The 12940-nt window shown below is 35.1% G+C and overlaps 1 protein-coding gene across 2 annotated transcripts in view; it reads right to left on the bottom strand.

The window, feature by feature from the left end:
* Positions 1 to 12940, bottom strand: part of ANGPT1 (angiopoietin 1) — a 251656-nt gene that overhangs the window by 36755 nt on the left and 201961 nt on the right. For both annotated transcript variants that reach the window (XM_004282936.4, XM_012537839.3), the window contains exons 6-7: positions 10298 to 10399; positions 1916 to 2082 (exon numbers count right to left, since the gene is read on the bottom strand). In XM_004282936.4, the coding sequence (XP_004282984.1) occupies positions 1916 to 2082; positions 10298 to 10399 (269 nt within the window). The remainder of the gene's footprint in view (positions 1 to 1915; positions 2083 to 10297; positions 10400 to 12940) is intronic.

The raw sequence follows: 12940 nt of genomic DNA on the forward strand, positions 1-12940 counted from the left end.
CACACACACACACACACACAAAAGAACTGAGAGACATTTTGGAAAAGAACCAAAGCAAATTCTTCAGGAGCCTAGAAAAAAGACTAGACTAATTATTTGCTAGTCCTATTGTCAGGCTGTCTGACATTAGCCAAGTTTCATATAGTTTCAAGTTTCAGCTCAAAACATTTACATAAGAGTACCCCTGATGTTTTACAGTGGTTTTTCTTGTTACAAAACTCTCAAAATATTGACCTCCTTGGAAACATTTCTTCTTACAGTCCATTGAATTTTATAAATGTCTCTTCTTTGGTTTCTTGAGTTGCCATATGCACACCCTCTCTCCCCACCATGAGACTATCGACTCTTTAGATCTATTTCTCATCTTCTGTTGTGGTGACATCATCACCGTTTGTTAAGAAAATGCTTATTATGTCTCCAAGGATCCAATCCCACACATAATCCATTAAAATAAAATGAGATGTGTTCATAAAAGAATTGTAGATTTAAACTCCTAAAGGATGGCATGTTTCAAAAAGACAAATAGCAGCAGAAACAGCTGAACTATGAGGAGATGGCCACACAGGTTGGAAAAAAAGCATAAGGCCTTGGTCGCTGTCATTGCATTTTGTTTGAAGCAGTGTGCCAACCCTTTAATGCACACAATCGTGTTTCCAAGACCAATGTAGAGTAGCCATGATATCGAGAGTTTAAAATCATTGCAACCCTAATTTACTGTTTATCTAATTTACAAAACTGAGTCACACACCATTATTAAGGACCTGCTATGTGCCAAGTATTGCATTTATGGGTACTGATATAAAAGTAACTGAAATATACTTCCTGTTCTCAAGGAAGGCCAACCAGTTATTTAGTGACCTAGTTTGTAACAAAGCTAAACTGTGAGGTCTGGGAGACTAGTGACCTCATCACTGACTGCAAGTTTGCCAGTGCCTAGTAGAGTTCCGGGAACATAGAAGTAATACAATAAGTGTTTGTGAAATGAATTTACCACCCTGCATTACTTGATTAACCATTTTCTTCTAGTGTACAAGCTGCTCATTGAAAAAAAAATCAGAGATGTTAACAATTAAGTATATAGTCTATTTTTAATCCGCAATGATGTGTTGTGTATGTTGATGCCATTACTTGGACTTTATTTTTGTCTCTCACATTACTGACCAAAAAATTCTAAATTATGCCTCACCTTATTTTTTAGTAAATCATTCAAACATAAAATTTTACTCCTCTTTTGTCACCTTCAAGATAATGTAAAAAATAATTTAAGAAAAGTAAATAAGGGAAGTATAAGTAAAAAAAATCTTTTGATAGAAGAAAGTATTTATTTCAAGCCCCTGAGTTTGAGTCAATTCTCTGTCATTAGTTTTATATGTATAAATTCACTGCACCTCCATAACAATAACAGTAAGAATAAAAATAACAACAATATCATGTTTGAATTAATTCCATATTCTCTAGAATTTAAGCCAACATCAAAATAATCAGTCTGTGAATAAATACACTACCACGTGTAAAATAGCTAGCACAGGGAGCTCACCTCAGTGCTCTGTGACGACCTAGAAGGGTGGGGTGGGGGGGTGGATGGGAGGGAGGTCCAAGAGGGAGGGGATATAGGTACACATATAGCTGATTCACCTCACTGTACAGCAGAAACTAATACATTGTAAAGCAATTCTACTCCAATTAAAAAAAAAATTCTAAAAAAAATAAAAAATAACCAGTCTGTGAGAACTGAAATCTAAAGCTTTGAAGAAGTCTTTACGGGGTTTTTTGCATCCCTTTGTCATAGGCCTAGACAGCCTGATTTTCATTTTGAAGGATAACTTTGATCATTTCTTTTCTTCACACTTTTCCGTTAAAACTCTTAGATGACTAGGCCTGAGGCAGTTGAACACCACACCCAAGAAGGACCTACCTGTAATTTTGCTTTTCATTTCCTATGTGGAATCTGTCGTATTGTGAATAGGCTCGGTTTCCTTCCCAGTCCATTAACTCGATTCTTAGTGTGTACTGCCTCTGACTGGTTATGGCAAAAATAAACTCATTCCCCAGCCAATATTCACCAGAGGGATTTCCAAAACCCTGTGAAAGAAGACAGAGATGCAGTTGTTAGTTCAGGGAGAAGCTCTTTCCATGTTTAGTATTAAGCTATGTTCTAAACAATAAAAAACATTCTTTAAAAGTAAAGATGGTTCTTTCATATTTTTTTTTGGTTCTTTCATATTTTTATACACTTTCTTCAATTACTCACTCAGTATTTTTCTGCTATGTTTCCCCCCATCGAGGCTCATGTCTAACTCTTTATTACAGTAAATTCTGATATAGAAATCTGTGTAGATGAGATGTTTTCGAATTAAATGAATCTGGTTAATGGGTTTAACCAGTAAATGCTTCTCAATCACAGCTTGCTTTTGAAAACGTTTCTAAAATACTAGTTAACGGAATATTTTCAACATAGTTTAAATATTTTTCAATGAATATCATCAGCATAGTATCAGACAAGTTATTTAACAATATTATTATTATTTTTGTTATTATTATTCACAAGTCAAATTATGGGTAGATAATAACAGATTACTAGACCCTTAACTTCCCTAGCTTTAACATTTTCATTTTTAAGTAATAATAAGCAAATCTGTAAATCCAGAACTGTAATCATTTAAATACTTCGCCTCAATAGATTAGGATTTTGACACTTAAGAGCTAGTGAGTGAACCTAGCTGGCTGCTCCGCCCCAGAATCTCAGTATGGTTCCACTGTTCTCTTTAGGGCAATCCCAGTCACTGTTAGTGTGTTCAAAATAGTTTTCTTTGTGGAGTAAAAGAAAGTACACAAGAGAAAGCTAACTCTTAATGTTGGCTATGTTAGTGATAGGAAAATTTAAAACCCTAGGAAACTACTGGCATCCTAGATTTTGGGTATTCACAATTGCCTCGGAAAGTGTTCCTTGGTAAAACTTGAAGTTCAGTGTAATTCTTGATATATGGGTTTGTTTTACTGACCAGACTATGAACTCCTTGAGGACAGAAACTGTGTTGTATCTGTGAATCCTCAAAGACTAGTAGAATGCTGGCATACACTGGGCACTCCATATGTTTCACTGAAGTTCAAAGAAAATGGAAGAAAGGGAGGAAGGAAGAAAACAAAGGCTATGGCACCCTGCAATTGCATTCAGAGAAGTAACCTTAATACATAATTCTTGTTGTAGGTAATTTGGTTGTGTCTCAGGGTTGTTTCTTAAAGTGCCCAACTGAATCATAATCACTGGAGCACTAGTTGAAAAAAAATATTCCTGGCTCCAATTTGAATCAAGCTATCTGAGAGCCAGTCAATAAATCTGAATCTGAACAAACTCCCCGTTTATCTTGTGCACATTCATGCTTGGAAGACTTGGAGGTGTCCAGTAATCACATAATATACTTTTATGTTGCAGAAAGAAACATATTCTGGTTCATTGAGGTATTCATTAACAAAAGTTTTATTTTATCTGTATTAAGAAGAAGTATGAGGGAAGTACTAAAATAATCACAACAATCCTTATTTTCTCAACACAGAAGATAGAATTTGGAAAATATTTGTTTCTTTTCATATTTAATGTATATCAACTTTACAGAATTACAACTACAGTAGAAGTGTTCTTAACTGATTTCTCCTTTAACCAACTTAACATATGAATCATTATTCTCCATTCCTTACTTAAAATATATTGATGCCCAGAGTACACTGAAAGTATTAAATACATTTGTGCACTACTGTCTGCCAATTGAGTGACTTACCAAAGGCCAACTGCATTCGGTCTCAAACTCATTTATGCCAGTTCTGTTATTGTAATGATAAGATTTATAATGTTATGTAAATAAGTTAAATATTAGTGGGGAAAGAGGAGTTTTTGTTCTGTTTTGTTTTTTATAAAAACTAATTTAAATATTTAGATTTGCTCAATGAAAGCAAATCACTAAAAACCGCTTTTGAGCTATATGTTGTTGCAACAACTCTAAAAGACTGAGGAAAATAATAAAACTTTAGAGGATTTTTAATGTACATTACTTTGTATATGCCTTACTTGCTCTAGTTTAAAAAAAACAGAAGCTAGAAATTTGATGCATTTGATTATGGGAAAGTTTTATGAAAGAGCCACTGACTCAGAATTCCAAGCTTTGAGCCTACATTATAAACACATGGGTAAATGAATGTATATTTTTTATATTTCAATGAAATGTATTAGCATATAGAGGTACACTTTTAAGGTTATTCCCCAATTTAGCTGAGTTTTTGATTAACTGAACACCCTTTGTCCAAAGTGCAGTGGTTATATGCATCCCCAAAGATCATCTATCTACCTGTAGCTCAGAGTACAGGTAGATGAGGAAGTCCATACTCCAGTGCCTCCCTTCTCTGTTCCTAAGATGCTCAAGTCACACTTTGCAAGAGTCCCACAGTGGCAGGAAATCTTAGAGCAATTTAAGATGTGCTAAGAATTTTACACATTTTTAGGGCAGCTGGTGCTTCATACCAGGGAGAAGAGTAAAGTTTACCTTCTCCAATGAATAAGCAAAGCAGAAAGTTACAGGGGACTAAAAGTCAAAGAATTAGCACATTCTCAGTTGCAGCAGCCACTGGGAAGAAAAAGAAGACTGCTTGGATTCTCTTTGCATTTCTTCTCAGCTCAGACATGTCAAAACTCTCTCTATAGCCACTTGATTCCCTCTTTTGTGTAGCCAGTTAGAAGAGATTCAGTAATTGTACTAACTGTGAATAAGGAGGGTGGGAATGATGAAGTGTTAAGTTTTAGATCAAATATTTCCATGCCGTTGAAAGTGTTGCAAGGATAAAAGCTCTCCAGCTTAGTGAAAAGTACAGTGATCTCCAGCCAGCCTCAGAAAAGGCGAAGCATTTGTATCATTCCTCCAAGAGCCTCCATTCCCCTCTTGGCATGCAGGTTTGTACCCCCCTCTAAGCGGAGGTTAACAACCCTTCCTAAACAGTTTGCTTTTTCTGACTGAAAATAGAGGAAGAAGCAACTGAAAGGAAAGCAATGAAATTTGCTTTCATAAACAAAAATTTTATTTCATGCACCTTCTCAAAAAACTTTCTAAATATGCTGTATTGGCTACAAGGAATCAACATGACTGTTAGAGAGATAGTGTAGGGAAGAAACCTTCTAATATCTGAGTGCAGTGATGGCAGAAACAACCATTTCATCAGGAAGATGAAAAATTCAAGAAAGAAGGGGAAATGGGTTCCTAACATTAGTAAACCGTCTACTGGCTAGTTTATCAGGCCGGCCACGAATCTGACACCTAGGAACAAAGACTTGGCTTTGATTCAACAACTTCTACTCCCTCTCTCTGCTCCAATTTGAAGACTTGCTCTACCACACATTTGCTGTTACTTTTAAGCCTCCATTTCCTTATATGCAAAACAAGGATTTAAAATGTCATTTCCATATATACTGTTGCGAGAAAAAAGTGAGAAAATATACCTAAAGCATCTAACTCAGTGCTGATGCATGAGAAGCACTTAACAAAAATCTAGTTGTTTTTACTATAATTAGAGAATATATCATAATATATAGTAATTTTCTGTTTACTCGCCTGTCTCCCAAGAGACTATAAGCTATATGATGTTAAGCAGGTTCTTTTCTACTCTGTACGAGAAAGGGAACAAAAATAATCCAGGTCTTGTCTTAGCCTGAGAATTAATAAGGGTATCGATATGAACCAATTCTTTAAATGGCTTTCAGATGCTAGGAACTAATGTATTCTTATGACAAGTTGAATATTGGTTTATACAAATGAGTACTGTCATTTTAATCCGAGAAGTTAATTATTAAACAAGAAATTTAAACCAACTGGTTGCAACTGGGGCTAAACTATGACACAAACCATAGTTTGTGTCTACAGATTATCTTTTTACTCTCGTTTCTGCTTTCCTAATGCTAAAGAGAAGCTGTCTTCTTCAACTCTACTGTGGTCCTATAGTTTTTAATCTCTTTCTCACTACATTTCAAAAGTTTTAGGATCTACAAAAGAGGTAATTTTTGAGATCTTAAGCCCATGCTAATAAACTGATCGTTCTGACACTTACTTTCAATTGGCAGTGCATATCAGAAAGAGCTGTGGAGCTTTTTCAAAATATAGATGACTTGGTTCCTGTATGGAGGTTCTGACTCAGTATGTCTTGGGTGGTCTTAGAGATCTGTACATTTAAAAGGTTCCCCAGGTGAGTGTGCTGTGTACTAAAGGTGGGGAACCATAGGATTATGATGTAGAATAACTATTCCAAGTGCAAATGAGAAAAAAGAAATTAACCAGATCAAATTACCTAAGTGGTACAAGGGAAGAGATAAAACTTCATCTTCAGATTGAAGATATTAGGAGTTAAGTGTTGATTATGTACTATGGGGCTGTCCTTGAAAAAATTCATACTTATGCCTGAAATACAGAGATGACCAATGCACAAACAAGCTAAAAAAGGTTTACACATTATTGTACACATAACAGCTTACCACAGGTTTATATTTTACTCCAAATAAATAGCTTGCAACATTCATAAGAATAAAAGTAAAATATTATACAAAATTCAGGGCTGACACTGAAAAAGCAGCAAATCCTTATTGAATAAACAAACAATAGTAATAAAAATAGAATTTCTTCCTTTTTATAAATAAAGTCCAAGGATGCTATGCCATATCGTTTCATGAAAACTGTTTAGTTATGTCAATCATAATTGTATGAAAGATTTTGATATCATAATTCAGAGAGATTGTTAATCAATTTTAATTCTCCTTTAGCTCTTTAATAAAAGGCAAAAGACCCTGGAATTTAGCTTAAACTAATACTGACTTAAAATTGGCCTTAAAAACCACATTTTGCTAAAAAAAAAAAAAAAAAAGCACAGAGGGGAAAGACCAATATTCATTAGTTTTTGCCAAAATCTGCAGAAATGTTCAGTTTTGGTTTGTATTTTTCCAAGTTAATAAAATAATTGTCCCTGATACTTTATTTCTTTTGTCTGATAATGCTCATAGGAAGTGCTGACTTTTTATAGCTGAAACAACTGAAAACAGACACAGTCCATGTATCCTATAGATTTCATCTCTTTTCATAAAATCATTAAAGAAAACAGATAAGAACTCAGGGTTACTGAGCTGTGGCTTTCCAAAGGTGCTTAGTATACAATTCAATTGTGCATCTCCTCTAACTGCTGAGACAGCCCAAGAAAGATCAGAGGATGATTTATTTCAGCATTTTAAACTTCTTATATATTTTTCTCCTTTTAATGTGAAGAGTTTAAAATGCAGTTGAAAATGTGCTCTTAATTTCTTTCCAGAAACAAAGAACTCCCAGAAGGTATTGTGCTCAGCCTGAAATACTTGTTTGTCAGTAGGAAGCTCTGTTTATATGGGTAATTGTTTTCCATACAAAGACAGGTTGTCTCTAGGGCATTAGTCACTACCTTCTGTAAAGTTAGGCCACTGGGGTACTGTTTGGAACTCCTAGCTTGATTGGGTTTTATTAGCAAAAGTACTCCTGGTAAGTGTTATTGCTGGAGGCCACTAAATGGTATCCTTATGGCTCGAAGGAGTTAATATAGTTCCTTAAGTGCCTCATTTTAAAAGCCCACTCCAGACTTCCCTCTCAGCAAACATCTTTACAAATCCATAAACCAGGTTTTGCTTAATCTCCTCATAAAGAAGTTTAAGTGAAAACAAAGCTTAGGTAAAAGATTTTGTAGGCTTAAAGCCAATGTTAAGAATCAAATAAATTGCAAATCTTCCATGTTGAGAGAGGTTTAAAAATTATCATTATATATTTGTAATTTCATGTGTTGGTAATTTTAACATATTGTTCTGGAGACCTTATGAAGCAAGAGGCAGCCCATAGATGTCAACCAGAATAAAGGGAAGGAGGGAGGAAAGGCAGAAAAGAAGAAGGGATAAAACTTTATTTCTATACTCAGTGCCTGAGAAAGAAGTGAAGCATCTTACTGCATATAAAACATCAGGGAAGACTGAGGAAGAAGTGGTACACGCCAAGAAGTTCTTTTTCCCAAAGGATGTACACCCTAGCAGCAAGTTCTGATTCAGGGAGCAGAAGTGGGTGTGACTGATAAGCGTTGGCATAAGGGGTCTATATCCATTCTTTGTGGAGTCATTATTTTGTCTTTAGGTGAAAGAAAAGCTCTGGAAGAAACACTTTATACCATGTGTTTTGGTGAAAATTAACCAAGTTATAACATATAATAAATTCTTTTAATTAAAACAAAAAGATATCATCAGACTCATTTTTGCCAAAATGTTTCAGAAGTTTGGAGTTTATCTCATTTCTGACCATGCAGAATTGACACTCAGAGGATAAATTGTTCGAGTTTGAATAAAACATGATAGTCTTTCTACTTTAAAAAAGGGGAAAAAAATAAAAAATAAATAAAAAAGGGAGAGGAGTAAACTTCACAAAAGTTTGGGGCTTTTGGTTATTGTGAATAAACAATAATTCAGTCGCATTCCAATAATTTAAAAAATTGCTTAAAATATATACATTTGGTAAATGCTTATAAGACATGAATCAATGCCATCCTTCATACGTCAGTCTCTCTTACTTAACGTGCCTAGTTTGCCAAGGCAGCAGATGCTTACAGCTAGTAAGTCACCATTTTGGAAAGTCACTGTGATGACAACTTTATATCAAATTTTCTTTTACCATTAGTATTAATAATAATGTATTTCAGACTTGCCAGAATCTATATTTATAGTCTAATTCTCAGATAACTGCTTCATGTCTCATTTTAGTGGTGAAAATAATCATGATTTAAGGTGATTTGCAAAATAATATTTTTGCCAGAGTAAAGAAAAAAATTTGCAGTCTTTGATGTTTTAATCTTGGATCATGATAATATTTACTATTTACTGACAATTCAATGTGCCAAGAGCTTTACTTATAGCTAATCCTCACAACATCCCTGCAAGGCAGATGAGGTACTATTATTAACGTACTCTTTTAACAAGTGAGAAAGTTAAGGTATGGGTTAAGTGATTTGCCAAAAATCACTCCATTTGTAAGTGGCAGAGTAAAGACTAGAACAGTGCATGTGTAAGACAGGAAGCCATGTCTCCAGGGTGACCCCAGAACCAAGAATCTTCAGTCTACAGAACTCAAAGAATAGAAATGTTGCTCCTGGAGCTCTTCACAGAGCAAGAAATCTTTTAATATGAAAACTCTGGGTTCCAGCAGCTTATATGGACTGATTCAAGCCTAGCCAATCAGCTTCTATGTTTGAGATTCCCCTGATCCTTTAAATTTCACCCTGATCCCTGGACTGTGGAGACAGACTTGAAGAGCCTTGCCTCTTGTCTCCTTACTGGCTGACCTCGAAATAAAAGCTCTTTCTTTTCTCAAAAGCCTGTGCCATAGTATTGGCTTCTACAAACCTTAGGCAACGAGCCCTTGCTCGGCAACATCACCTTTATCCTATGTTCTCACAAGTAATTTTGTATAATAGGTTTGATATAAAAATTACGTAAGAATTTATGTATGAGGCTTACACATATTAAACATTGAAAGGGTTAGATATGATGATGGTGATCATGATGATGATGATGATGTCTGCTGGTATTTTGGAGACCTCAGTGAATCATGCCTCACAGTTCACACCCTTGTGTACTTGTCTCACTTTGAATCTGGACTGGCCCTGTCATCAACTTTAACTAAAAGAATGTAGTGGAAGTGAAACCATGCCATTTCTGGGTCTAATAAATCTTAAAAAGGACTGGAAGGTTCTATTTTTGTGCTTGAGGGATGTCAACTGCCACTTAGTAAGTCTGATGACCCTGGATCACTGTACTGGGAGAAGCCCAACTTAACCACATCGAGGAGTTCTCAGTCCATAGCCAGCAACAACTTGCCAGCCATGTGAGTGAAGCCATTGGTAGTACCTCCCAGTCCTGCACCACAGCCCACAGCCCTGCACACTTTCCTTGTCCTGGCTCATGTACACAGCCTGGGTCTAAATTCTAGCTTCCTCCACCCTCATTCAACCAGGAACAAATTCAGACAATATGTAATAGTTCACTAAATAATTTCAGTAATATATTTTTCCTTCTGATGCACACGTGGAAATCATTTACTGAAAAAGATTTATAAGTGTTTTGTATTTAATGAGAATAATGTCACAAACGTTATCATTTTATTTTTTAAATAACTGAAAGACATTTAAAAATACAAAAGTTTATCACATAGTGTAGTGAAGAAAATCTCATGATAAAACATCAAAAACTATGTAAATTCTTCCATCTTACCATTTTATATTCTTTCCAACCTCTTTGGAAATCTAGACTTCCATCTTCACGATGCTGTATTACAGTCCAACCTCCCCCAGTGAGATCCATATTGCAAAATACCTGACAAAGGGAAAATAAAGTCAAGTGAAAATTATGTCTATTTTAAACAAACAGGTATCAGATATGCTTTAGGACAGAAATAGGATGGATAGGCCTACAGACAAAAATAATAAAAACTGCCATGTTGAAAATATTAATTTAGACATTTTATTGGCTATTTCTTCCTGTATTTGAGTTGTTTCTGATTAAATCCCATCAAATGATAAATTACTTGTAAAGGTTTAAATCAGTCAGCTGAAAATTGTCTCAGTCACAGACTATAAAAATTATTTTTAGAAAGTTTGTCTTAAATGGTAATAGGCACTATGTATATTCAATTTTTTAAAATGCTACTAAAAGTTTCCAAAGTTACAGACCATTTTATTGCTAAAACATAAGATTTGGAATTTTCTATCTTTAATTTGTTAAATCACAATATACTAATAATAAAGGTTTTGGAAAAATAATATTTAAAAAATCATTTATATTTAGCTATTACACATTTCATTGTATATTAACTCCTACATGCTCATATACAACAATAATTATTCTTGATGGTTCAGTATTACATTAGAGGCAAAATTTGGTCCCCAGCATATGGAGAACACATTATTTGCTTGAATTTTTGTCACGAACAATAAGAAGAGAACATGACATACTGTATTCCTTCTGACTGTGAGAAGCATTTCTTTCCCATGTGGAAAAGTTATCCAAATCTTTCAAAGATTATGCTTATTTCAATTTTTCTAAATATAATACTATTTACTTAGAAATTGATTCATTTCCCCCAGAGTCCACCCAAGGAGAGAAACGTATCTGTAATGGCATTATCTTTGGAGAGCAATCACTGTAATTGATGTAGCATAAATGTGGCAGCTTGATTATTCAAGGGCTCAGCTTTGGGGAACATCATTCCCCCGGCAATTGACTACTAAAGCAATTTGGAGGCTGGCTAAAGGTGTAGATATGAGGCAACAGCAGCAGGCACGCTGTGTGGGCAAAGAGCCTGATTAAAGGAAAACCTCAAGTGTTTTCCTTGAGGCATTAAATTTGGAGCTCAAATCGCTAAAGGGTATGAAAACAATGGCAAGAACTGTTATTCAAAGGACAAATTGTCCATGTACCTCCTCGGAGTAAAAGGAACTAGGAGGTACATACTTAACTGTGAGCATACAAAAATAGGCAAAATGCTCTCCTGAGGGCTCTTCCTCTAATTTGAACATGCACCCATCAGTATGTATTCATTATCACTAGGAAGTGACTCACCTCCAAGATCACAGATTTGAAATTCCTCTCCCTGTCCTAAAGTTCTCCCTCTACTAATCCCTTAACCTCTATGCACCTGCTCTTTGTCCTCAAGATAACCTCCATCTAGTCTTTTGTCTTCCTTAATTCTAATTCAATTTTTTTCACCCAACAAGCATTTTTGGGCATTGATTCTGTGTTACAACTGGCGATATTATGATGAACGAAATACGGATAATTTCCTCAAAACACCTAAAAGTTAAAACACTGAGTGCCCCTGTAGAGTTAAAGAGATGTGGGAATCCACAATTTTCAACTCTAGTGACCTGAGAATAATAGAGTCAGTAATCTAAATGAGAAATTTAAGGAAGAGAGCTAACATGTGAGAAAAGAAAATGATCATGGTTTTGAACACCTAGGGTTTCAGATAGCATAGTCATCCAAAAGGGGGAGTTTATAGATCAGTTAGAGATGATCTAACTGTAGGTAGATCAAGGGTAAGAATAAGGATAAGAGCATGAGGGACTAAGAAAGAAATAGTCATAACAATAGTATGCCTTTTAACTGCTAGATAATTTAAACACTTTACACGCATTTTCTAATTTATCTCACAAGAACCCTGTGATGTAGGTATGATTATTATCTCCATTTTGCAGATGAAAAACCTAAGGCTTTGAGTATTTCAGCAACTTACCAATGGTTATTATTAATATAACAGGTACTGGATCTAGGATTTGAACCCCCTGTTTACCTAATTCAAAATTATATTAGGGGTAATCTTCTTGAAAGCAGTAGTTGATAGCACAAAGATGGAATTTTAAAGAAGTAAAAAAAAAAAAAAAGTGGAAACAGATGTGGGGGGAGGGTCGGGTCCAAGAATGGGCTTTGGTGAACAACTGATGGAGATAAAAGACACCAATAAACTTTAGACAGGCAGGAACTTCATTTTATTTGCTACTGTCCCTGGTGCCTAGAGCAGTAGGGACAGTAGCCTAGCAGGTACTAAATGAATATTTGTTGAAAAACTAGAGATGCAATAAGGAAAGACATAAAATAGGAAAACTTGATTAATGGAATGCAGTGAAAGCTGGGGATGGATTTTGAGTTGGGGGAATAATCTACTTAATCAAATATTCCAGACAAGTCAAGACAAATAAAGATTAAGAAAATACACACTTAAATTTAAAATGAAGGAGCCATTAGTGACCTTGAAGAGAGAGACTGAAGGATTTCTATAAGAATAAAATCCAGATGGCACAGTTTACAGAGGGCATAGTTGGTGATTCAACACAAGTGGCCAAATGGAACTTTACTGGT

The sequence above is a fragment of the Orcinus orca genome, chromosome 17 (genome assembly GCF_937001465.1).
Source record: "Orcinus orca chromosome 17, mOrcOrc1.1, whole genome shotgun sequence".
In the NCBI taxonomy this organism is placed as follows: Eukaryota; Metazoa; Chordata; class Mammalia; order Artiodactyla; family Delphinidae; genus Orcinus; species Orcinus orca.